At 39.8% G+C, this 25,997-nt stretch overlaps 3 protein-coding genes and 1 pseudogene across 7 annotated transcripts; 3 read left to right on the forward strand and 1 right to left on the reverse strand.

Annotated features, from left to right (window-relative positions):
• Positions 1–4,107: 4,107 nt before the first annotated feature.
• LOC112199406 (peptide methionine sulfoxide reductase B3, chloroplastic-like) lies at positions 4,108–6,775 on the forward strand. 5 transcript variants are annotated; one of them, XM_040519165.1, is made up of 4 exons: positions 4,108–5,011; positions 5,231–5,348; positions 6,068–6,233; positions 6,361–6,775. In XM_040519165.1, the coding sequence occupies exons 1-4, from the start codon at positions 4,657–4,659 to the stop codon at positions 6,490–6,492; spliced, it is 771 nt and encodes a 256-aa protein (XP_040375099.1). In that variant the 5' UTR covers positions 4,108–4,656; the 3' UTR covers positions 6,493–6,775. The 5 variants fall into 5 exon arrangements, with proteins under 5 accessions (XP_040375099.1, XP_024196198.2, XP_040375100.1 ...); XM_024340430.2 differs by having other exon boundaries at positions 4,108–4,677; positions 4,803–5,348; XM_040519166.1 differs by having other exon boundaries at positions 4,108–4,345; positions 4,803–5,348.
• Positions 6,776–10,232: 3,457 nt separating this feature from the next.
• On the forward strand, positions 10,233–10,667 carry LOC121052856 (pentatricopeptide repeat-containing protein At1g63130, mitochondrial-like). The gene has a single exon (XM_040518766.1). It carries the CDS (start codon positions 10,233–10,235, stop codon positions 10,665–10,667), a length of 435 nt encoding a protein of 144 aa, XP_040374700.1.
• A 22-nt stretch (positions 10,668–10,689) lies between these two features.
• On the forward strand, positions 10,690–11,230 carry LOC112199407. The gene is made up of 2 exons (XM_024340431.1): positions 10,690–11,013; positions 11,066–11,230. Exons 1-2 carry the CDS (start codon positions 10,690–10,692, stop codon positions 11,228–11,230), a joined length of 489 nt encoding a protein of 162 aa, XP_024196199.1.
• Positions 11,231–20,822: 9,592 nt separating this feature from the next.
• On the reverse strand, positions 20,823–23,969 carry LOC112199408 (annotated as a pseudogene).
• Between the last annotated feature and the right edge of the window lie 2,028 nt (positions 23,970–25,997).

Consider the following 25,997-nt stretch of genomic DNA (forward strand, 5'->3'; position numbering starts at 1 on the left):
GCCCAATGTGATTTCAGAAAACCTAGTCAAGGCAGAGTAAAATAGAAAGCAACTTTGTATGTATTTGCGGCAATCATAATTTATAGACTCAAATCGGAGAAGAAGACGAAAGGCTCAAAAAGATTGGATTTTGATTCCAATATCTGAAACCCAATACGTCACCGCCACCACCCACTTTGATTCTTTTCAAAGCCAAATCATTCATCATAACCAAACCCAAATTCAAAATTAAAATCCAGTTCCATGAGGAACCCATTTCCAAGAGTCCCTTTAAATCAAGGGGGACCATGTTCTCAACTCACAATTAGAGTTGAAATTTAATTAACCAGTGAAGGCTGGAGAAAAAGGTGTATAGTTTTACACTAGCAATGGTACCCACGCTTTGCTGCGGGATTTGTTGTTGCTAACAATTTACAATAATGTATGATAAAACTGAATAAGACTTGTTTTTTTATCAAAGTGATAAAACACCATATATCACACATTTAATAGGAATAGTGCAGCAAACAGTAATGCTAAATGTAAGAGACAGTTTCCTGCCTCCAAACTTGTTTTGAGTTTACAAAGCCTTTAGCCTGATTCTTCTTTAGAAGAGTTGCTAACATTACCAATATCTTCCACTTCAGCAACCCTGGACTCCTTCACCTCAAGCCTTCCCTAATCTCATCCAGCTTTCCTGCCATAAGTCTCACATGCTATTTCAAACTCAATATCTGTGCTTCCAAGGAATTCGAAAAAGTTTGTCCAATGTTTTCAAAACTCAACACCCTTAACTGAATTATCACCTCGTAATATAGGTTTTTTCCCACTCCCCAAATTTTTGAAAACACATGATTCAGTTAACAATAGCCATAGAGCAAACTTCCCCAAAAATTGAACGAAATTTTGAACCAAAGAATTTGACCCCTCCAGGAGTTATATAAGAAGTCATAAATAGCTTTTGCATGAAACCAACATTTCTACAAATAGATGAGCATATAGATACACTAAGAATCGCAAAATAGCAGGAACAACAATCAAGCTCTATGCTCCGAAGAATTCAACACACCCAATAACAAAGAACAAAACTTCATGTAGACAAACAGATCAAACAGTGTACATAATTACATAGCCATATTAATAAGAAATGACCAACAATTAGATCAAGAACTGATCTTTCAATGCAAACATTGACACCCACATTGAAACAGATCGATCAAATGGCACAAACAAATCAAACAAAATACTATGTTCACACTAACAATACTTCAATTCACAACACATAACCAAATTGAGAGTGGAATACCTTCAATGGCATCCCTGAGGGGTCTTGAAATGGAGCCCAATATCCTTCCAGAATCGATTGCCTCTCTTTCCAAGTATATATGCTTAAATTTCTTCCGTTACGTCTTCTGCAGGTGCTCACAATCTGAAGATCCCCCATAAAATGGACCTCTGGAAAGCCAGATTAAGAAAACATGAAAATTAAATAAAGAAGATGGAAGCAGAGTTTTTTTTTTTTGTATTGTTTTTCATCTTAAATGCATTAGAGATGTTATATTGTTGACCAAAGTTGCCATCCATGTGACACATTTCTTTGTTTGGATAGAAATAGAACCGGTCAAGTAATGCAATTCTGAATAGTTGATTGTAAAAGCCTCAAATCCCTTCTTACCTGATTTACATGCATACACATATACAAAATTAAAAAAAAAATTTAAAAAACTTAAGCTTAGCAACCTAAAATTATCCAATTGCTGCTATTTGGATTACTTAATGTATATTGAAATCTTTTCCTTTTTTGTGTTCCATCAAATTTCTCAGCTACCAAACAACAGAGTAATAACCTTAGAAGTTAGAATTAATAGGCAAGGTGTGAAAAAAAAAATCAAAATTAAAATTAAAATTAAAATTCTCCTCATCTTATATCTGAAAATGGTTATGCGAACTACAAAGATAGCTAAGTTTGAAATCTAACTCATTCTTATACAGTTTGGCAAATCATGGCCTTTCGCTCAGAGATGCTCAATTTCACAAAAGGCCTTCCCCTAACTGCTCTCTCACCTTTTAATTTCGACTTGTTTGGCACTGGATGCCTTTAACTCTTTAGTCTTTCACTGTTTTCTTAACTTTTGTTAGTCTTTTAGAAGAGATTGTATCTAGTTGTTTTAGACTTGTTTGTCCTCTTCACTTCTCAATTTTCCATGCAAAATTCTACTAAATAATTCACAATCATAAACAGGGTGGCAGCTATCTGTAACATTCCATTGTCTACTACTCCTTGTTCAGATAAACTGATTTGGCACTATACAAAAGAGGGAGTTTATACGGTGAAAAGTGGTTACCAGCTTGCTCAGAATTTGAGGGTTAAAGGTGATGGTCAGGAGGGAAGCTCTTCTAATCATTTAGATTTGGTTTGGTAGGTTGTGTGGAAATTAAAAATCCCTGAAGGAGTAAGAGTATTTATTTGGAGAGTGCTTCATGAAATCTTGCCAACAGCATTTTCACTCCATCATCGACATCTTCTTGCTTCTTCAGTTTGTTCTAGGTGCCAGGGAGAGGAGGAGACTATTCTACATGCCCTTTGGTCTTGTCCAAAGGCTAAGGAGGTTTGGAAGACTACTCCTTTCAAGAGTGCAGTGGGTAGTGGACAGTTTGGGACCTTCACAGACCTGTTTCAATATGCAGCATGCATCAGTTCTTACTTTACATGAATTGGGTTTAGTGGTGCTAATATGTAGAAGGATTTGGCATGCTCGAAATGATGTGATTTTCAACTACAAGCTGGTCAATCCTCACTTTCTGTATGCTCAAGCTCTACAATTGCAACAACAATTTTTGGAGCAACGTCTCCAAGCTTGCTACCCTGCTAATAGAACTACTGCTCAAGTTAGATGGACTTGACCTTCTTTTCCTTTTCTGAAACTAAATGTGGATGGTGCTGTGGACGATGTACTTGGCTTAACAGGATTAGGTGCAGTCCTCCGTAATGAAATAGTGATTTAATGATTGCGGTTTCAAAAGGGATAAGGGGTGGTTTTTCTGTCAAAGCTACAGAACTATATGCAGCAGTCTTGGGCATTCAGACTATTATCCAAGCAGGTTTTCAATCGACACAATTAATTCTGGAAATGAATGCTTTGGGAGTGATTAATGATTTGAACACAACAGATTCTGTTTGGTTGGTTGAAGGTTATTTGGTTGATGAAGTGCGAAATCTCTTCCACTTATTCTCTTCAGTTATATGTACATATATCTCAAGGAGATGTAATCAGACAACACATACTTTAGCTAAAAATGCGTTTTTATTTCCTACAATGAACGAGGAGCCACAATGGCTCTTCCGTGTACTTATTTCTGATGTAACTATCTAAATTGCTCAGTCCCTTCGCGTCTAACTGTTGATTGGGTTAGTTGTTGTACCATTCTCTCCTCTATGCAGATTCGATTTTCACATATTTATCGAGAAGGGAATCAAGTGGCTGACTGCTTAGCTAACTATGGGGTGGATAATGAGAGGTATTATTGGTGGGACTCTTGCCCCTCCTTGTGCTTCGGTAGCCTTTGTTCATAATCTGCAAGGTTTACCGAATTTCCGTATTAGCTAATTATGTGGTGCTTGATAGACTTCATGAAAAGGTGTACTTGGGTTATGGTGGTTTTTGCTGCATGATTGCTGATGACCTATAGGCGTGTTCCATTTATGTGGTTGCCGTGTGGTCACATATTTATAATATGCATGGTTACTGCATGTCCTTCTTCTATCCTTCAGTTTGTAACTACTGCTTAGTGCTCACTTTGAGTATTTTACTTCATTTTATTCTCAGAGAGGTTTTGGTTCATGTCCCCCTCTCTCTTCTTGTGTTTTCTTTTCTTTTATTAATATCATAAAATACAGGGATGAGCGGTGGGTTCCCGGTTGCGATGACTCCCTTTCTTTCGATAAAAAAAAAATTTATATATATATATATATATAATAAAAAAAAAAACTAAAAATCTGTATGCAATTCTTATTTCTCACGCGGCAAAGTTTCCCTCCAAAAAAAAAAAAAAAAACAAAAGGAAAGAACACACACACAAAATTCCAATAAAGCAATGAATCAATTCCAGCCCTCCATTTATCACAAATCCAAAACCCAGTACCTCTGCTCTCTGCTCTCGCTCTTTGCGCCTTCGCCAAATCCCCTTCCAGACTTGGCAGTTCTGGTATTCCTCTAAAAACCCCATTTCTTTCTCCCCAAACAAAGAAAACACTATGAATCATTCAAAGAAAAGACTTGCCTCAATCAGAAGCAGCAAAGGGCAAAGAGACCAATGGCAGCCCACAGGTCCTTGCAGATTCCGGCAACACCCTCTTCAGCTGCAGGTGCGTTTGCAAATCATGGCTTTTTATGATTTCCGACCCTCATTTCAATCGTCTCCACCATTCAAGATCACCCATGGGAATCTTGATCCAGACCTATCCTCATCGCCATAATTGGAAATCAAGGAAATTAGATTTCACCCAGACACTAGAATGTGCTGGTCCTGATTTGCAGCTAGAGAAAATGAGCTTTCGTCCCAAAATTAGCATACCCCTCATTGGTGACAGAACTGATCCGACTGTGAAACATGGTTTGATAAACTCGTGCAACGGTTTACTCTGTTTGTCTGGACCTCAAAATAATAAACTTTTGTATGTGTGCAATCCCATTTTGGGTGAGTTCATCACCACTCCACCTCTTGATACCGGTGTTAAGCTCAGCTCTTTCGTTGGACTTGGTTTTAGTGCTGCTACCAATGAGTACAAGGTACTTAACACTTGTTGTTCGCGTCGGGCGCAGATGTACACCATTGGAACAGGAGCCTCCTTATGGCGCTGTGCGATCGCCATTCAATGCTTTTCTACATGGAGCTCTTCATTGGGCTACGCAGTATTGGACTGGTGATGAATTTATGCATTCATTCAACTTCGAAACAGAAAAGTTTGAAACAATACCCCCACCTAGCCACCTAGCCCTTAAAGAGTGGTTGACCTTGGGAGTGTTAGAAGGTTGTCTCCTGTTATGTGTGTTTGATGATGATTCTAGCAAATTTGAAATGTGGATTATGAGAGATTATGGTGTCCAAGACTCTTGGACGAAGATTTTTGTTATTGAAAACTTGTACCTAAGAAGATATCAACCTGAAGAGTATGGACCAATTATGTTTTTGAGTAATGGTGAAATTCTAATGTCCTATGGTGTTGGTGCTGTGGTTTGTTATAACCCAGAAACAAAGAGTTTCAGGAAAACTAGTATTGCTCCGACTGAGTCGGAATTTGTTGCAGTTGCCTACAGTCCATCATTTGTTTCACTCTACGATATTGCAAAAGGAGAGGAGGTGGAAAGGTACAAAAGCATACATTACAAACATGCATAAGTTTTACTACAATTCTCTGTTATACATAATAATTGTGTTGATTCCTAAGTTTTCTACAGTATAAACCAAGTAGTAGTAGTCAACTTATTGGTGTGTTTCTTCCAACATATTATAGGAATACTGATAACAGTTCTTGCAGAACTTTGTGGGACTCAACAAAACATAAATACTCTGTCAATGATTAATAAGTTATCAACAAGGTTTTCAGGCTCCTTCACACGAGCTTACAAAAGACTGGACAAGATAAATAAGTATGATTTATTAGTACAAATATCTAGATATTTCTTAAAAGTTGCTTGTCACTTGTTGGTGTAGATGATTAGCCAAACCTAAAACTTCTGTCAAGTATTAATTGGGTTTTATTCAGTTTTCATTTTTTACATTAAAGATGAGTTCTTCCCCTGAAGATAAGATAGTAACAGATTTTCTTTGGTTCAATATGAGAACAGCTTACTCTTTATTAGTACAGTATCTTCCTGTGTAAGTGAGTTTTGCTGAACTACAGGACATTACATAAATAACCTGATTTGGTAATACTACGGTAATACTCGAAAACTTCTTGAAGAATTTTGAGGGATTCAAGAATTTTGACTCAGTGACACCTCAGGCTGCAATTGTGATAGATTTTGAGTTTGTACAACTCATTTTACCATGCTTACTAGTTACTACTATATCATATGATATGCAGGATAAGAAACCATGAGAATTTCAACAAGCTGTTTAATGAAGGGAGACGTAGTGCTGCTGTTTCTGGAACGTCAGCCCACCAGTGCACAAATCTAAACCCAGGCTCTTGCTCACCTGGTGTTGAAGAGGCTTTCCCTAAACCTATTATTACAACTTCCTCTGCAACTGTAAGCTGTCTAATTTATTTTCTTGTGCCAGTGTTTGGTTGGGAGTGTTTTCCTGAAAGTATCTGATTAATTATTGTTGTTACCATCTCCTTTTGCTGAATGATATTTTTTCGCATCATTTCCCTAGAGCAATGAGCAAGTGGATTTTGCTCTGAGGATTGGGAGTAAGTGCGCTATATGTGGTGGGCAATTGGGTTATGTTTTCAGAGGTAAAGGGTTCGCAATGTGTCAAAAATGTTTTGATGCTAGTTCCTCTTGAGAAATCTTCAATTCCTTTTCGTAAGGCAGCAAAAGGCTTCTTTTTGGTACTTACATCCCTCACTGTAACTCTATCTCTACAGAGCTGGTGATGATGAACTTTTGTTATGTTTAGATTTATTATTTTGCAAGTACTTGTTGACTATGCATTTCCCTATTTTACAAGTCCTTTAGCTAAAATATTCCAATGGCTTCATTTACATGAACATTAAGTGTACCATAAAGTTTATGATCCTGAACTGTACTTTAAAGTATTATGCAAAAGTTTACAAGTCTTTGCGACCTTTTTGTTGTGCTTCTTGGATTATTTCCTTAATACTAAATGTGGCTAATTTTTATTTCGGCCTACTATAATTTCAACATGGCATTGTTTTGAAGGTCTTATAGCAATGTTATTGGGTTTACTGTTTGAATCAATGTTATTGCTCTGAAATTCATCCTTCTAATAGGAAATTGTCATTATTGGTAATGGATCTTATGGCCTGCTGGGGGTTTGATTGGAATTGTAGTTAAAAGTGGTGATGCCATGAATCCCCTGCTGGTTAAAACTTATAAGCCGTCATTGCTGATATGTGCTGCCTCTACTCTGTTCTGGTTTGCATCATTTGCTGATAAGTGTCTAGTCGTTTCCTCCACAGACATGGATCATCTATTGGCTACAACTGCTTGGTTTTAGTTGTTTTTAAAGTTCTAAGTTCTAACTAAAGTTGGCACTTGTTTATTCAATAAATTTAGTTCACTGCTGAAAAATAAACTGTGTGTGTCTGGAATGGGTAATGTTGAATTTTTGTTGAATTAGCAATGTGTTTTCTGGTTTAAACTTTGGAAATCTTGGCCAAATATTGTAAATGTCAGCCTAGACTGACAACAATTTTGTTTGGTAACCATTTCTTTTTTTTTAAGAATAAGTAACTTTATGTTCTTCTTTGTTAGGTAACCCTTCCATTGTTTTTGGTTTTCAACTTTTCATTATCTGCTTGACGGATATTGGGAAATACATGAAAGAAATGAGGGGTAAAAATAAAAAAAGAAGTGAGGAAGAAATGGGAAGTACTTGCAAAATCGTGAAATTGGTATCATCAACGGGACAACGTTGTATTGCGTTTGAAATTGTTCTCAGTCTTTGATACCAATTACAATCTTCAACTATGTTACGTATGGATCTGGATTTGTTGCAAGAAAAGCAATCGATTAGATTATGCTTTTTACTATGATTGGTTGCTGATAATGAAGATCTATAGATGATCTTATTATCAAGATAAAACAAAATAGCATGTACGTTGTAAACCAATAAAGCAAAGAAAATAGGTTTTCCCATAACTAAAACATAATACACCACTAGTTTTTAGTAAGAATCAAATTTAAAAATAAAACCGAACAAAAATTTGTATGAAAAAGACTGCATATTCTATTTTAAAAAAAATAAATAGAATTGAAAAAAGTAATGCTAGGAGAAGTTCAGTTTTTTCCCAATCGACATAAAAAATAAAAAGAGAAAAAAAAGAATTCCAAGAAATAAGTCATCCATCACACTCAAATGAGATTTTGGCGCCAAGGTTTCCCTCCAAAACACCATTTCAAAAGAAGAAAAGAAAAGAAAAGAAAGGAGAATTGGAATAAGCAACAAATCATGACAGTTTCTTACTATACATTCTTCAAAGATCTAAAACCCACTAAACCCAAATCGATGCCCATTCTTAAACATTTAGCAGTAGTTATTAGTAAGTGCTGCTTCTACTCCCTACTGGTTTGATAAATTAACATCTGGCTCATCACTTTTCCCTACCATTGCTTATTTTTCAGTTTTCTGTAACGCATGGGATTTTACAGAGTGATCGATTAACCAATTGTGTATTCTGGTTCATATATTATACTTTACAACTCCAGATCAATCACTGTAAATTTCGACCTATACCAACAACAATATCGTTTTTTCTCTTCCCCTCTTTGGTAACCATTTCGTTTTTGTTTTTTAGTTTGCATTATCTGCATAGCTCTAACCATGGTTAAATTAATGGCTCTTGGAGGAGTGCCTCAGGTCAGGCTGGCTATGGTGGTGTGTTTCGGGATTTCAAGGGTACATTTCTTGGTGGCTTTTGTTCTAATCTTGACATTCCAAGTTCAGTGGCAGCTGAGGTAATGGCGGTTATTAAAGCAATTGAGCTAGCTTGGATTCGAGATTGGAAACATGTGTGGTTGGAGGTTGACTCAACTCTAGTTCTTCATTTTCTTAAATCACCCAATTTGGTGCCTTGGCAAATTCGAGTGGAATGGGGTAATTGCTTACACCGCATCTCTCAAATGCAATTCCGGTGCTCTCATATATTTCGGGAAGGGAATCAAGTTACAGATGCTTTTGCAAACTTTGGTCTCACTTCAGATACTATGGTTTGGTGGGACTCGCCCCCGGATTTTGTTGCTTCTTTTTGCAATAGAGATTTTATGGGGCTTCCTAATTTTCGCTTTCGGTAGTTTTTTGCTTGGTTGTTTGGTCAGATGTCTTTCAATTTTCTTACTGGAGGGGTTAGGTTCATGTCCCCCCCTATCTAGTTAGTATTTCTTCTTTCTTCTTTTATTAATAAATTTGGGGGGAATTTTCCTCTCTCATTAAAAAAAAAACCATGGTTAAATTAGTTGTACAAGCTAAAAATCTATCAAACTGCAGTCCAAACTCCAGATAATTACTATACTCATGACAAGCAGTAAGCTAATCTCGTATGACCAAAGAGGTTATCTCACCATTTACTTTTCAATTCTTATGTAAAGAATGCAATTTAAACAGCCCCAATATTAGCAAGAGTTCCGGTTTGAAATTAGGCTATTCACCACCACCATTGATCATAGCATTAGCAAGTGACTAGCTTCATTCCAAGAGTTTAGACAAGATCGTACAATGAAAACAATGGAAATTACTATCATGAAATTTGCGATCACGTATATAGGAGAAGCTTGCCTTCCAAAAAAGCCGTTCTTTCTCATGTTTTCGTCTGAGATTGTATAGGTAACCAAATACCTAGCTAGCTAGTTGCAGACCTGCAACCTTATGAATGAATTGAAGTGGTCTTTTGGCTTTCATCAACGTTCTTAATTACAATTTTCTCCTACAGCTTTCATCAAGTGGTCAACCTTCCCGGTCTACTGACCGTTGAAATGTGGCTTCCGGTTGACTGCCACGTGGCGAAAGTTCAACACTATTCCCCAAGTTTGTTGTATCTTGATAAGACATCCTCCCACCGCGTTTGTTAGTTTATTTATTTCTACTTCTTCAAAATTTGAAACCCCCTTCGCTTCAGAGGAAGGAGGACCAATGCAGAAGAGAAGATATTTGCTCGGAGTCTGAGTTCGCTCTACCGCTCAGGCAGGTCTATCGCCGTCAGCTTGCAGCTGCTCACTCACCCGCCACGTCAGCACTACTTCTGTTACTCCACCCGGCGTTGCTGCTCGAACAACCCTCCTCAACTTCTCATCTCCGATGACCAAGCACCTCTCCTCCGGTACTCCCTCTCACCCATTCCACCTCATTGTCTATAAACTACATGTAAAGTTCAAACCTTTATTGAAGTAGAAGCAAAAAGTCCATAAATTTTGGACTCGATATTTGAATTTGTGATAGAGTTTTGGTACTAAAGTTAGGTTCTTGATGAAATTGCAGATGATTATGGGTCCCCCTTTCAAGGGTTTTGGGAAGTAGGAGACCATGTAAAAAGTTGCAGCAAAGATTATGACGTATATGTACAGCAGATGTTTGAAAAGATTCAGGTAGATTTGAATGACAGTCTTGTGAAATATGCATTTGAAATGTTTGATTCTATGAAAGATGAGGGGCTGGCCGACGAAGCCAATAAGATTTTCAAGCCTTTCCTTCAGATAGAGAGCCGAGTGCCGGCCGTGGCAGTTTTCACTTACATGATTGATGGCTTGCTCAATACCGGCCAGACCAACATGGCTCTCAACGTTTACAGGTACATGTTAGCCACTGGAGTCACTCCCAGCAGCTACACGTACAATTTACTCATCGTGGGACTTACGGTTGCAGCTCAATCGGACACTAATATGCTTGGTGTTGCCAAGAAGTGTTTTGTGGAAATGTTGGATAAGGGCAGGAAGCCCAATTTTGATGTTTACTGTAGGGTGTTTGAAGGCATTGCCTGTGTGGAGAGTCAGGGGGTTCCTTGAGTTGATAAAGACTAAGGTGTTTATGCCTCAATGTGTTAATTTTGAGAAAGAAAACCTGGAGGATGTGATCAAGGCAATGAAGTTGCATCATTATCTTGAGAAGACGGCTGATGAGGACATGCAAAGAGTCTTACATGACTGGCACATCCAAGGCACCCAGAAACAGGCAGACAACATGTACAAGGCTTTACTTGATGATGGAAATAGACACGAGGCGTGGTTGCTCTTTCAGAAGCAGTACCATGAGTCGAGTGTGCACCACATGGTTGTCCTGTATACCTGTGTTATTGAAACCTTCATCAATGCTGGCAAGACCAAAGGGTGCTCTGGAGGTGTAGCAGCGCATGTTGGATGATGGGTATTCCCCGTGCTCCTACACTTACTCAATTTTGATCAAGGCACTTGCTGCTGACCCCAGCTTCTTCGAAGATGCAAAGAAATACTTTCTTGAGATGATGGAGAAAGGAATGCTGCCCAATACTGCTATCTACACTGCAGTGTTAGAGGGGTTTGCGAGGCAGGAGGACAATGCAGCTGGGGAGGAAGGAAAAAAAAGTTTGTGAAGGTGATGATGGGCAAGCGGTTTGTGCCTTACGTCGAGGATGTAAGGAAGGTTCTAAGGGGGAAACCAGCACCTGTAGTTACAATGGTCATGGACATCATCTCTTCCAAGTGTAAAGACTGATGGGTTATCAATGTTTGCACTCTCAACAGCTAATGTTAGGATTAGGGTTCAGATAGGGAGCTAATCTTCAGAATTAATGACTATTTCAATGTAGAAAATCATCTAGGCTGGTTTCAAAATGGATTTTGTGCTGTTCTATGATTGCAAATCTTCAGAAATTAATGACTATGATTGTGAATCTTGACATTGAAATAGTTTGTGGTAATGAATTCCTTTACTTTGATGTTCTGCATGTTTAGGTACATCAGGTATCCTGCTTTCAATAGGTTGTTGGTATGAAGAAGAAACTGATGCAAATATCAAATTGTACAAGTTGGTATACTTGCAATACAAAACACTGCCTCTCCTTTGGTATATCCAAAAGAAGAAACGATCTGAACTTGATGGAAATTAAATGACATTTTACTGATTTTAGTCATGCTTGATCCACAGTTCAGAAATTCAAAATGAGAGATTGAGGGAAAGCAAATAGTTTCAGGACATATTGTGTTTCTGATCATGGTTTTGTTTCATAACTTCATGCAATGGTTAGTCTGGAACACATTTAAATGATTCTTCATAGTGTGCAATCCAAATGAGGTCTTCTCTGAGATATCTTAGATCATATATCAATTTTTTCTTTTGGCTGAATTTTCTTTCTTTTCATTTTTCATCCGTACTTCAGAGCTAAGGAGTTCCCCAATGTATCAATGGTTAGATGCAGGTACCTGGCAAGGATACTTCAGTTACTTGTATAAGGGTTGTTGTAATGCCAGAGCATCTCCTTCAGCAAACAATACAGAAAACAGATGTTTCTCTTTTTCTAGCCAGTAATTACTTTGGATCTACAGACCATAATCCAACTGCAATTACTTGCTTAACTAGGAAGTTTGGTGATGAAAATAGCATAACAGCTGCAGCTGCTACTTCTGCTGCTATGTAAATGTGTTCAGATCATTATTTTCTGATAGAAGAATTTGAGGCTGATCACCCATTTATGTTTCATTGTTTCTCATCGGGGAAGACAAGACACTACGGGAAACACGTCGTTGTGGCAACTGGCAATCTCCTTGCTGGATGATTATTCTTTAGTTTACGTTAACTGTAGTGTGTGTTCTCAATATATTTATAAATACTGACCTCGAAGACGATCAAGAATGGACTTAAAGTCGATAACTATCACCCTATCATTTGTGCTCTCTCATAATATCAGTAGTTCTCAAAGTCCTTCTATATCCATGCCTTTCTTGATCACAACCTTCAAGTTATTCTTCATTTGTTTTTTTGTAAGTTTCTTTTCCTATACCTCCTTTGATGTTGGATTTGATTATTGGGTTTTTGATTTAGATTTTATGAACTGTGCTTCTCTTTTGATTTTCACATATGAAACCACAGATGATTATATATTTTCGAACAAACCTGTTGCATATAGAGAAAAGAAGAGGAAGCAACACAGAGGATTCGTCTGTGTGATATAGAAGTACAGCATTTTAGCATGCGTTAGATGTGCAGTCAAGCTGCAAATTGCTACTCATGTAACTCACTCGATGATATGCCATGTCATTTTCTGTGAAAGGAAAAAGCATCATTTTCATGACCAAGAAGTAACTAAGGGGCAAGCAGGTTTGAATTAAAACCCTCAAACAGAATTTGATACTGTGATTAAGATAACAAGAGAACTATGAAAAGAATATTTTCATTCCAGAAATAGATCATTTTAGATTTGGTATAAAAGTTCATTTGGATGAGATATTAGAAAAAACTAAATGATCATATTTTACATTACTATGGTGTAATCAATACTTGAGTTGAGTTATAATCAACATAATCACTTCAGTTGAGTTATAATCAACATAGTCAATTTGTTCTAATACAATCTAGAGGAGGGAAATGGATATAATTTCTTTGTATAGCTCTGCACATTTGCTTGTACGATAGATGTCGATCTCATGTACTCCTTTTTCATTATGTGAGAGTTACTGCAATTCTATTAATATAATTATGTTTAGTCTTTGTATTATGACCATTTTTTCGTTTTAGTCCCTGACATTCTTAATTAATCTGAAAAGTCTTTAACGTCAAAATTTCCGTCTGATTGGTCATTCCCGCGTCAAATTAGGAGTTGGCCTTAGGTGAAATGTCTAATATACCCCTATGTTATTTCTTTTTCCTTTTTAATTTCTTTTTTTCCTTTTTTTTCTTGTTTTTTTCTTTAGCTGGCCTTAGGTGAAATGTCCAATATACCCCTTTGTTATTTCTTTTTCCTTTTTAATTTCTTTTTCTCCTTTTTTTTTTCTTTTTAATTTATTTTTGCTTTTTCTTCTTTTTTTCTTGTTCCTTTTTAAATTTTTTTCCTTTTTTTTTTTTTTTTTTTCTTGTTCCTTTTTAATTTCTTTTTTTTTTCTTTTCGTTTTGTCTACTTTCTCTTTCCTCAACCCACCAATCCTATTCCGATCAAACTTCACAACCTATCTGTTTCTCTCCCCAAATTGAAACCAAACCCAACAAAGACCTAGCTTGGCGGTGCAGAGATGGACATCGAGCAAAAGCAAGAGGCTAGGAGCTGATCGATCACTTCTTCACCTTCTCTGAAGCCATCTCCCTCTGTTGGGATCCGCCCTCGCCTCCATTGTCGCCGACGCCATCTCCCAAACACAAGCAGATCCCAATCAGCTCAGAAATTCGCCGCTAAACCACTCCCCTCTTGTTTTCATAGCCTACTTCTCTCTCTCCCACTCAAATCTCACTTTCTCTCTCCACATCAAGCCTCAATTTGGAAATTTTTCACTGAAAACTACCATTTTTTAAGACCTTGAGGTTTTTGGGTCTTGCTCAAAATGGTGATTTAGATTTTGGGTCTGATTGAAATGATGGTTTTTGATGGCCAAGTTGACCAAAACCAGAAGTGAAGAAGAAGAATAGTGATGGAAAAGAAAAATGGCCGCCGGCGTGGAGAACAATAATTGGGATTTCAGGTCAATCTGGATTGGTTCGCCGACGTGGCGCTATTGATGCAACAGGATATGATGGTCATTAAAAAGGAAAAAAAAAAAAAAAAGGGCTACCAGCGTGGAGAACAAGAATTGGGGTTTCGGGTCGATCTGGATTGGTTCGCCGACGTGGCGCTACCGATGCAGCAAGATACAATGGTCATTAAAAAGGAAAAAAAAGAAATTAAAAAGAAAAAATGAATAATAAAAAAGGAAAAAGAAAAAAGAAAAAAAGATATTAAAGAGGAAAAAAAAAGAAATTAAAAAGGAAAAAAAAATAGCAGAGGGGTATATTGGACATTTCACCTAAGACCAACTCCTAATTTGACGCGGGAGGGACCAATCAGACGGAAATTTTGACGTTAGGGACTTTTCAAATTAATTGAGAATGTCAGGGACTAAAACGAAAAAAAGGTCATAGTACAGGGACTAAACATAATTTAATCATTCTGTTTAATTACTAATTAGTGAATCAAAAGTAGTTATATGGTTACAAAAATTAACAGGCATATTGTATAATAGGATTCATCTCAATCATAGGTTACCACAGATGAATTGTATGTAGAAATTTCTTAGTGTATTTGTTTTTTTTTTTTGTAATTAATGTATTATTATTTTATTTTTCTGGAAATGGGGCCAATACGGTTGCCCTCAAGTTTTGATCATTAATGAAACCGCATAATACATTTTTTGGTTGGTTGGGGGGGGGGGGGGGGATTTTGCCTAAACCCCAAAATACAATCAACATAAAGAGAACATTCCGAGATAACAACATGAGTCTTACCTAAATATATGCTTCTAACAAGCACCAATTAGCGAAGAATGCACAGTTGGTTACTCTAGATATTACTCATGTTGAGCCATAATTTACTAATATTACTCATGTTGTGACAGGACCCGCCCCGGATTTCACCCTGAAATCCGAAGAGGCCCTGCGGGGCCCACTTTAGAAGAAATTCTACCAAAAATTTGACAGAACTTCCCCTAAAAATGGACAACCCAAAACCTGTAGAAAAACATCCACACTTCTAAATCATCCATCCTTATTCTCCTGGAGCCACCATGCTCCCTATATCACAACATCTCACATCTCTCATTTCATAAACAATTCTGAATTTAAGAATATTAATCTCATAGGTTATCAGAGCAATCTAATATACAGGCGAACAAGAGAATAGAAAGCAAGATAAATGACCGATGCTTTTATAATGCGGAAGCTATGACAGCTATGCCTCAACCCCAAGTACGCTCGACCTCAAGCTAAACTGGCCGGCAAACTGGGCATTTAAAACCGAAGGGCCCAGGGGAAAACATTTAAAATCCGTTAGAGTGAGTGGACGAAAAATAAGTACTTTCAAATGTATAAGTAAAACTTAATGCTTTCCCAAGTAATTCTCTAAAATCTCGCATGCAGTAACAATCTTGAAAACACTCTTAATCATCCTCTTTACTGAAATCTCAATCACGTAACAAGAACATCTTGAAACCTCTTAAAATCTCATCCTCAATCTTTATAAAAACATCATTTTCATGAGGCTCGTTTGATGACTAGAAAGGACTGCTGTCTAGTCATCTCATGCCATCTAGGAGGGACTGCCACCCAGATGACGCATCGGAAGGGACTGCCAACCGGAATAGGAGGCGGTGGATAGAAGGGACTGCCAACTAGCCACAAGTAGTAGACGGGACTGCCGACTAACCACAGGTAGTAGACGGGACTGCCGACTAACTACCTCATGTCATCTGGAAGGGACTGCCAACCAGGTGACGCATCGGATGGGACTGCCAACCGGGCTGTAGTCTGGAAGGGACTGCCAACCGGACTATTACCTAGAAGGGACTGCCAACTAGGTAAGATACGCATGCGCCAAAACTGGCCTCCTTAATAAATTGAATAGCCTCCTCAAGAACTGAAAATAACCTCTTTCAATCACTTGCTTTCGGAAAGAAACTCGATATTACCTCAATAAATCAATAATAATTCACCGAAAGCATAACTCAGTAATAACTCGCTAACTCAATCCTCGATATCTCAATAAATCCTCGAAAGCATAATCACATACTCTATAATTCAATAATTGCTTTCGGAAAGAAAGCTCCATCTAACCCAAGTCTGATAAGTGCGGAATTCAAAACCCAATAAATCTCGATAAATCAATCATGCTCAAATATTTGCTAAATCCCTCGCACTCGTATATCTTCATAAAAACTGATATTCGAAAACAATAATTCTCATAATATTTTTCCGAATCAGTCACTCCCCGAAAATCATTTCCCAACTCAATAACTCATGAATGACTATCTCAAAAATCTACTAAAAGCCCTCGGGAAGGAATTTCAATACTAATCTCGTAATCCATAAATAAATCTCGATAAACTAAATCTCAAATATTCAAAACATAATTAAATCTCAATTGGAAGAAAATAATAATAATACTGCATGCGGAATTAATTTAAAAACAAATGTCCACTCACAGTACTATTTAGGCGACCACACAAACGGTTTCCTTCGTCGAGCAGTAGCTCGGTACGTCGCCCTCAACAATTAAAGAGAAGCTTGGACCCGAATCATGAATAGTAACTCAGAATTTCAAACCTTCGATTCGACCTCCACACTGCAAATCGTGGCTCAAGGCTAGGGGCAACATGATCCTTGGGAAAAACCGCTCCTTCGACGCCGGTTTGGTGGCCGGAGATGGCCGGAATCGCCGGAAATCGACGAAAATCCCAAACTGCTACAGTGAACTTGTTGGCTTCGATTCGTCGTCTATGGTGAATGATAGGGTGCAAGGCATATATAGATAGAAACCTTGTTTCAAGACGAAGAGATGGACACCAATTTCATGGCCATAGGTGGCCGGACGAGGCGGCAGCGACGCCGGAAAGTTACGTCGGCGAGAGGAAGAAAACTGGAAATTTTCGGGGCTTTCCCGAAATGGAAAGTCCAGATTTCTATTTATAGACATGAATTCCACAAAATTACAAAACTGCCACTAACTTAAAACCCTTATAACTTCTTCGTTACTACTCCGATTTTTACGTACCACATATGCACGCGCTCGGTTTAACGTCCTCTACAACTTTCATGAAGGAAATTTTCTCAAATTTTGACCCGAACAAAAAGTCAACTTTTAGGGCCCCCTAAAAGCATTGAAACAACAGTAAAAGTGAAAGTAAAAGTTGTTTACCGTCCAAATGACTAGTAAACCGGTGAATTCGGGTTCGGGACGTCACATGTTGAGCCATAATTTACTAATATTATCAGCTTCCCACTATGTTGCCACTGGAAAAACAATCTGGCAACACTTACTTTCATCCTACCATTGGGAGGTTGCGACCATTTGACGAAGTAAGAAACTCGCCGCCTAACCAGAGCAGACAAGGCACACAAGATGTGCAGTCCGGGACAAAACCCACGTTGCCTTACCATAATAGGGTAGGGACTTATTACCAACGTTAAGCCACATTTAAATAAATAAATAAAAAACCAACATAAATAAAAAACAATAAAAACATAACCAGCTCCTATCCATCTACATCGTGCTAAGGCCACATTTGGCAACACTTACTTTCATCCTACCATTGGGAGGTTGCGACCATTTGACGAAGTAAGAAACTCGCCGCCTAACCAGAGTAGACAAGACACACAAGATGTGCAGTCCGGGACAAAGCCCACGTTGCCTTACCATAATAGGGTAGGTACTTATTACCAGCGTTAAGCCACATTTAAATATAAAAAAAAACACCAACATAAATAAAAAACAATAAAAACATAATCAGCCCAATCTAGGCCAAATGTCTTTGTCCAGTCAGCTCCTATCCATCTACATTGTGCTAAGGCCACGTTTGGCAACCAAGATAGGAATGGATTATGATACATAAATGGATTAGATTGGAGAAGAAATCCTTAACCTTATACTTCATTTGTTACACTAGATTTTGAATTGGATTGGAACTCTATCCATTTAGAAGAAGAAAAAAAAACAGAGATGAAGCAAAGGAGATTGCATCTAGTCGTTAATGGAGCATGAGCTTAAGCTTCGCATCGGCAACCGGAGATGGCCGGAGAAGAAAAACACAACTATAATAAGCTGTAATGGAGGTTGGGGATGGCTGAAAATTTCCCGGAGATCGCCGATTTTTAGCCGAAGAACTCTTGGTGGAAACAAAAATTGCAGAGATCGAATTCACAATCGACCAATCATTCTGAGGTTCCTTATGAGGACGTGATGATATTTTAGGAACCAATAGTTAAGATGCAAGAGGAGGAAGACGTTGCCTGACTTGGCTGCAGATGTCTGGGTTTCGCCGGATATGGCCGGAATTCACTGGAATTGGTCGACCATAGGGGTAAGAGTGAAATCATTTGATCATCTTTAATTGTATAAGAATTAACTAAAAAAATTATAAAAAAATGGAATTGGTCGACAAAGATGTGATGAAGATGAAGGCTAGTAGTTGTTATTGGCGTGTATATGTTTCACGATAAGGTCGGTGTCTGTCAAATTTTATATCCACTTCTTATTCCACCTGTTCAACAAGATTAGATATCCTACTCTGATAGGAATTGAAATTTCCAATCTATAGAAATCCAGATTGCCAAACAGATGAAACAGTTAGACATGAAATTTTTAATCCTTATCAGGCAGCTTAACCAAGCAAACAAACGCGGCCTAAGCCTAATAGCCGCTAGGAAAATTGGCTCGGGTTCGACCATTTTCTTTCATTTCTCAAGTTCAAGTCCAAGTCCGTTGATGTACTCAACTCCCTCGCCCACAAGGCATTTTTCCCTGGTGGTGTATCGTGTTTGAATTTCATTAACGGTCTTTGGGTCGACTAGTCACACCCACTAGAGTAATTCCACAAACAGTGTGAGTTTTACATGACCGCTCTGAATGAAGTGGATTTCAAAACCAATAATCTGGGACATCTGATAATTGAAGCAAATTCATGGGTCCAAAAAGAGACAAACGGCTTCATCGATAGTTGCTCAGTCGTTTCTATATCTCCTTCCTCGACGCTCCCCCTAAAAACTTTCAAATCTTCACACCCACCCGGAGCAACAGCAACAAGCCCAACTCAACCCGACATTCAACCCCTCCAAAATCTCGCCGAACCTAACCCAACCCAGAACTAGCTGGTAAATCTCACTCCCGGACTACGACCCCTCACAAAGACCTCCGCACACCAATACACTCAGATAAACTTAGAAAGGTTTAGAGACGGCGTACCTATTCACTCCTCCGATTGAAACACAGAGACAACGGTGCTCACAATACGACAATTTAGACAGCTTCACGAAAAACTCTGAGCTCTCCACACACCAACGACCCCAAATTCACCTAGTTATTGTCTCAATCTCCAACACGAACAGAGGAACAGTAACCATCTCCATATTTCTCCTCTGTCCTTATATAAGGACCTCGAGAACACCACGACCATTGAACGTGCATGGACGATGACCCCAGATCTCACCACGTGTCCGACATCCCTGAACGTTATAGAAGTCATGCGCCGTCGCCTCGGCTCCTCACCACTATGCCATTATTACACGTTACGGACTCCAGTACACTGGTCTTCCAGCACACGAACACCAATAGGATCACCACACGTGTCACCAAGGCATAACTTATGCTCTAAAAGACGCATGCAACCCCAACCACCGATTCGCGATAGCGACACAACGTTGAATGCCAACACGACCTACTCACCCCAGCCAAGACTTCTCTTTAGTGGGGACTTGGGGGACTAGGGGTAATGGTTGTACGGAAGCCACGTGGCATAAACTAGCCTTGCATTTCCGATACTTTCACCAACGATAAACTCCCCACCCAAGAGAACTCTTAACCGGGGACTTGGGGGACTTGTTGGTATACATATACCTCCTAGGCACAGGTATCGGAAGCGCAAGACTCGTATCGCTGATATACCAGCAAGATAAGCTCCCAGCCGAGGGTTCCGATACTCCTTGGGCGATATCGGGATCCCGAGAGTCCCACATCGAAAGAAACGGAACCAAGCTCCCACAAACCTTCTACATTGAGGTCATCTCCAACAACCTAAAGAGGTAACTGTTTACTACTGCTTTCCATTATCATTATCTTATCTGATACTGACATAGGCATCAGAGCGTTGAAGGCCGGCACACCCGGTCTTCCCTCTGACCTTCGTCTGTTTTGTAGATAAGCAAGACCGATAGTGATAGTAACGGATCGATACAACCCGTGTTCAGTTGGATCAGACACCCCTCGAGACAACTGAAACAGATTAATTATGAAAAGTTTGTTTGAAATGTAGTATAATATTTTGATAAGTTCAATTCATGAATAAATCTAGACACAAAATTGGACCAAAATAAAGTGATACAGACCTAGAATAGTAGAATGTCAATTCATACATTCCCAGTTATTTTTCTTATCATATCTAAATTTATCCAAGTGTAATGGATAATTGTACAATCGATTCATGCTGCGAGTTTACAGTGAAATGAAAGGAATTTAACTAAGCATAGAGCTCCAATTTAGTTAACCTGAGCGTTGGTATAGCAATCAATGGAGTCACCTTCTTAGTCACAAACCTGAATTTGTTCGAAAGGTCAACCTTTGTATCCTCAAGCAACCTCCACTCGAATGAGTGCAAGAATGAAGCCAACAAATAGATTAACATCCTCCCTGCCAAGGGAATCCCAGCACAGATTCTTCTCCAAGAACCAAATGGAAGATACTGAAACTTATTGTCCAAGTAATCAAAGCAGTTGTTGGGGTCGGTGTTTGGGAACCTCCCAGGTCTAAATTCCAAGGGATTGTCCCAAACACTAGGTTCTCAATGAATGGACCAAACATTCAGAAAAACCCTGGAACCTTTAGGAATGTGATAGCCACCAACGGTGGTGGATTGGCTTGGACAGCGCAGTGGTAGAAGGGTCCCCGGCTTGGACAACCACCAATTTCGGCAAATGAAAGTCCTTAACTAAGTGGTTCATCACCACAATTTCTGCTAGTTCTTCTAGCTTGGACTTTTCTCATTTCATCTGGATGCTGCAAAAGCTCAGACATTACCTATTCTACTGTTATAGCTGTGGTGTCGGTTCCTCCCACCACAATGTCCTGTAGAATTTTGTGAATACGAGTGCACATGAGTTTAGTGAACTAGAAACAAAAACCTCATCGGCATTTTCACAGAGTATTGAGGGAAAAAAAAGGTTTCATATCATGTACGCGCATAAATGAAGAATTAATTGAAGTATTAGAAGTGTGAAAATAGTTTAATTAAAGTCTTTTTTTTGTTATAGATTTAACTTCAGTGATTTTTTAAGTAGCAGAATGAACTTCCAATTGTTTTTCTACGTAAAATTTTTATTTTTTTATTTTTTTTATTTTTAAGTACGTGATATGCTCCTAACAAAATTGCTTCCATCAATAGATGTTCCTCAAGAAAACCTACCAAATTAACTGTTCCTCAAGTTATATGGAACTAAAAGCGACAAAAAGAAAAAGAAAATAAGTAACTAGAAGCAATTTGTAGATAGCGCACCATGAGCAAGGCCTTCATTTGTTGTATCATAAGCATTGTTGCACTATCTTGATGATTATTATTTTCCAAGAGGAACTGCAGAAAGCCCTCTGGCACTCGCTCATTTTGAGCCTTATTCATTTGCGCTTCTATGGTCGAATATAAATTTTTTTTTTCCGTTACTGACAGAAGCTTCTTTGCTTGACTCCCAATTCCCTGTATATCGAACCTTGCTAGCGCAAGGAAAAAGTCTGAGACGTTTGGTTTCTCAAGTAACTCGATCATTTCTTCCACCACCTTTCTAAACTCGATCGGATCCAACATCAGATTTCTTCTCTCCTTGTAGAGTCCCACCCCATAACATGGTTGTGTTGATAGTTATGGATAATGCAAATTGCCCCAAATCAATTGGGGTCCGAATTTTGTCACTAATAAAAAATGTGACTAATTGACTTCACAACCTCTTCCTTTCTCAGAGCATAGCAACCGTCAAGGTTGGTTTTGCTTAGCATTTGACTCATGAGCACCTTGCGCATCCTCCTCGAATCTAGACCATAGGTTCAAAGACTATATCAGATCCTCCATATGAGAGAATTCGTGCTGCGACTGTAAGGTCTCGGTAGGCAAATATTGTGTCTTAGTCATGAACCACTTCTTTCACAAGCGATAGTGAGCTGACCATAATGGCCAGTTTGGTACTGAACTGGTGGTGACAAGTATGGCCATAAACCCGTGACAAGTCATGAACCACTTGTAAATCGGGCCATAAACCCGTGACAAGTCTGTGAACTGGTGGTGAAGGCTGGTACTTGGAAACAGAAGGTAACCGAGTAGTGGAACACCATTTGGGCCTGGCGGCAATGGAGCTTGTTCCGGGTTCCTTGAGTGCTTCTTCCAAGTCCGGAGGAACTAGAAACTGACAGTTTCCATGATGATTAGGAAGATGGTGACAGCTTCTTTGAGATTTTCATGTTTCTCACTGCTAGCATCCCACATTGATGACCTCATATGGCACAATTGTTGGTACTAAGCTGGTTAGAGAATGAAGTTGGAGATTTTTGTTGGCTTCTTTGGTCAATTTATAAGAACCCACAAGGTTGACTGATTCGTCGTTAAGTATATAACAATACACAATTGTGGTGAAAGTTTCAAAAAAAAAAAAAAACACAATTGTGGTGAAGGCAACTGTTGATGTCTAAGATTTAGAGGTGGCTAAACCTTGGTTAACGTTGGTCATGTGGGCGGACCGCTACTCGTGATATTCTCAAAGTTTCCGCTATCTGTCAAATGAAATACAAAGGGCGTCAGAGGGAGACTGCGTTGGGCGGTTTTCTCTTCTCTGATGCCTAAGTTAGTCAATGTATTTGTATTGACAGAACAACAGTAGATAAGTAGTAAATGCGTAATTAATGAGGAGAGAGGAGAAAACCTTTTATAGGTGGGGAAGAGGCTGACCTCTTCCATGTTTTCAATGTGGGACTGATGTGCTTCAATTCCCAGCTTCTGGAGCTTCTGATGCTATCTTGGAGCGGCGCATGGCGGCGCGTCAGCTATGATATGGGGGTGAGCCGGTGCTCAGGTGGTAGCCTGCTCGGCTGTGTTTCTTTAGGTCACTCCGTTGGCTGGAGTTGGTACCGCTGGCTGTAGCATGAGCGTGGCTCATTATAGCTAATTATGCTTGGCAAATGCTCATATAAGTACAAGTCCCCCAAGTTCCCAGTCAAGGAGGGCAATCTTGGTTGGGGAGTTGCCTAGCGGTTTGAAGCGTTACTTTTGCTAGACTTGCAAAAGAATAATTAGTGTCAGTGCGTTGTCAACCATGGACTTACTGAGCAAACTCTTTATACCCTTTCGGGTAGGCCCATGCTAGGCCCTCCAGGGAGTCCTCCACTCCCTGGCTAAGATTGATCTCCTTTTGGTCGGTGTATTATTTGTTGAGGGGAGCTGCGCTGAGCAGAAGGTGTTGGGTAGTGAGCCCAATCTTTGATACCCTAGTGGCGGGGGTCAACGTGCCTGATCAGGGCCGTCGTTGACTGTTGACATGTCCCCGTGTCCCGGAGGGAAGTAACATGACTGTAACGCTACGTGGCGGTCGTTGTCAGGCCTCTGCTGATAGTAAGCGGCAAGAAGTGTCATGGGGACCTGCTTGGTTGCAGCAGAGACTGTTGCTTTTAGGATGAAAGGGAGAAGTCCCGCTAGCGAAGTTGCGCTTAGCGGAGACTGTCTCACTTGGCAGATGAAAGGGAGAAGTTCCGCTAGCGGAGTTGTGCTTAGTGGAGACTATCTCGCTTGCCAGATGAAAGGGAGAAGTCCTACTAGCTGAGTTGCGCTTAGCGGAGACTATCTCGCTTGCCAGAAGAAAGGGAGAAGTCCCGCTAGCGGAGTTGCGCTTAGCGGAGACTGTCTCACTTGCAAGATGAAAGGGAGAAGTCCTGCTAGCGGAGTTGCGCTTAGCGGAGACTGTCTTGCTTGCAAGATGAAAGGGAGAAGTCCCGCTAGTGGAGTTGCGCTTAGAAGAGACTGTCTTGCTTTCCAGATGAAAGGGAGAAGTTCTGCTAGCGGAGTTGCGCTTAGCGGAGACTGTCTCCCTTGCCAGATGAAAGGGAGAAGTTCCGCTAGCGGAGTTGAGCTTAGAGGAGACTCACTTGCTACATGAAAGGGAGAAGTTCCGCTAGCGGAGACTGTCTCGCTTGACGGTTGGTATGCCTGCTTTGTGGAAGGTTACTTCAGATAGACACTTTGTCTGACAGCTACTTACACGTGGCGGTCATGCATTGGGTTGGCGTGTTTGCGTACGCCTGCTTATCATGCTCTTCTCTTCGCCATTAATGCGAGTAATTATTGTTTTTGTAACCGAGGTGACGCTTCGATTAATTCGGATAGTGGGTGAGATTGTGGGACACGCGTACGGTGCTCGGTTGATGTCGTTTTTTAGCAGACAGCCCGGATTTGTTTGATGTTGACATAAAAGAGAGGGAAACCACAGTGGGTTTGACATCTTCTACACTTCAAATCCTAAGTAGTTGTGTTCAAGCTTTTTTGTTGTTTGAGATTTCGAGGGTTTCGTTCTGCAAATCGAACGAAATCGTTGCTGTCGACGAAAAGGTCCGTTGGAGTGAAGAAAGGCATCCCCATCCGCATCAGAGATAGTGTTTTCAGGTTGGTGATCTGAGCCTCGTGTTTACTTTGTTGTTTCTGTCAGTTTCTGCTTCTGCCATTTGAGGTGACTTTTGTCATCCCTCAGTGTGTTTGAGGATCTAGAATGATTTTGGGGATGGGGTTAAGTGTTTGTGGCAAAGAGTTTGAGGTTTATAGCTTCTAGATGGTCGAATATGGGTTTTGAGGGTGTGCATTGTGTTCTTGTTTTGGTATTTTCTAGGTTTTCTGGGTATGGCTGTCCTTGATGTTCTTGGCTAAAATTTGACATAAGGTTAGCTTAGATCCTGTTGGAACTGACTGACTTAAGTTTTAGGGTTTGTGATGGCTAACGTCGTAGAGATCTTAAGCGGTGAGGATTTCGGGTCTGACGTGTCGCTCAGTGGTTCGGATAGGATATTTATTGACTCGTTGCATCCGTCTACTATTGCAGGAACCTCACTGTCAGAGTCGATAGACATCGAACCTTTACAAACTATACCTTGGGAAGTAGCGATGGGTCGTGGGCGTCTAGAGAGTTCTAGGGTAAGGGAGGATGCTGCTGCTCGCAATAGGTGTGAGGAGAGGCTGGTGAGCAATAGCGCCGCTAGTGGTTCCGCTGATGGGGGAGAGGCTGGCTGGGTAGAGATAGAGTTAGCTTGGGTCCTCCGCGACGATACCTCATTTGACGAGGTGGGAGGGCCGATGACCGCGGTCGTCGTGAATCGATTGAAGCAGGTGTTTCGCCTTCCTGGCATAGTGAAGCTGCGTCCGCCGACTAGGGATGAGAGGGTGTCGATTCTGCCAGCTGGGTACTCCGCCGTTCACGAGGCCATTTTCCGGCAAGGGGTCTCGTTTTCGCTACTGCCAAATCTCCAAATCCAGGACTGTGAGTTCGATCTTGCTTTTGGGTAAATTTGCCTCAACATGTGGCGGTTGTTGATGGCGCTGAACTCATTGTGGTGTTTATCTGGCTGCGAAGGACCAGTCATGGTAGAGATACTTCATTTCTAAGAACTCGTCTACATG

Source organism: Rosa chinensis, chromosome 4, assembly GCF_002994745.2.
Source record: "Rosa chinensis cultivar Old Blush chromosome 4, RchiOBHm-V2, whole genome shotgun sequence".
In the NCBI taxonomy this organism is placed as follows: Eukaryota; Viridiplantae; Streptophyta; class Magnoliopsida; order Rosales; family Rosaceae; genus Rosa; species Rosa chinensis.

Excerpts from the sequence above, each read along its gene's own strand:
- LOC112199406 (XM_040519164.1), top strand. The coding sequence starts at position 4,657 with ATGTGTGCAATCCCATTTTGGGTGAGTTCATCACCACTCCACCTCTTG. Across the intron at positions 5,349-6,067 it reads AAAGGAGAGGAGGTGGAAAG|GATAAGAAACCATGAGAATT; the intron begins GTACAAAAGCAT and ends TATGATATGCAG. Across the intron at positions 6,234-6,360 it reads TTACAACTTCCTCTGCAACT|AGCAATGAGCAAGTGGATTT; the intron begins GTAAGCTGTCTA and ends TCATTTCCCTAG.
- LOC121052856 (XM_040518766.1), top strand. The coding sequence starts at position 10,233 with ATGTTTGAAAAGATTCAGGTAGATTTGAATGACAGTCTTGTGAAATAT.
- LOC112199407 (XM_024340431.1), top strand. The coding sequence starts at position 10,690 with ATGCCTCAATGTGTTAATTTTGAGAAAGAAAACCTGGAGGATGTGATC. Across the intron at positions 11,014-11,065 it reads CTGGAGGTGTAGCAGCGCAT|GCACTTGCTGCTGACCCCAG; the intron begins GTTGGATGATGG and ends ATTTTGATCAAG.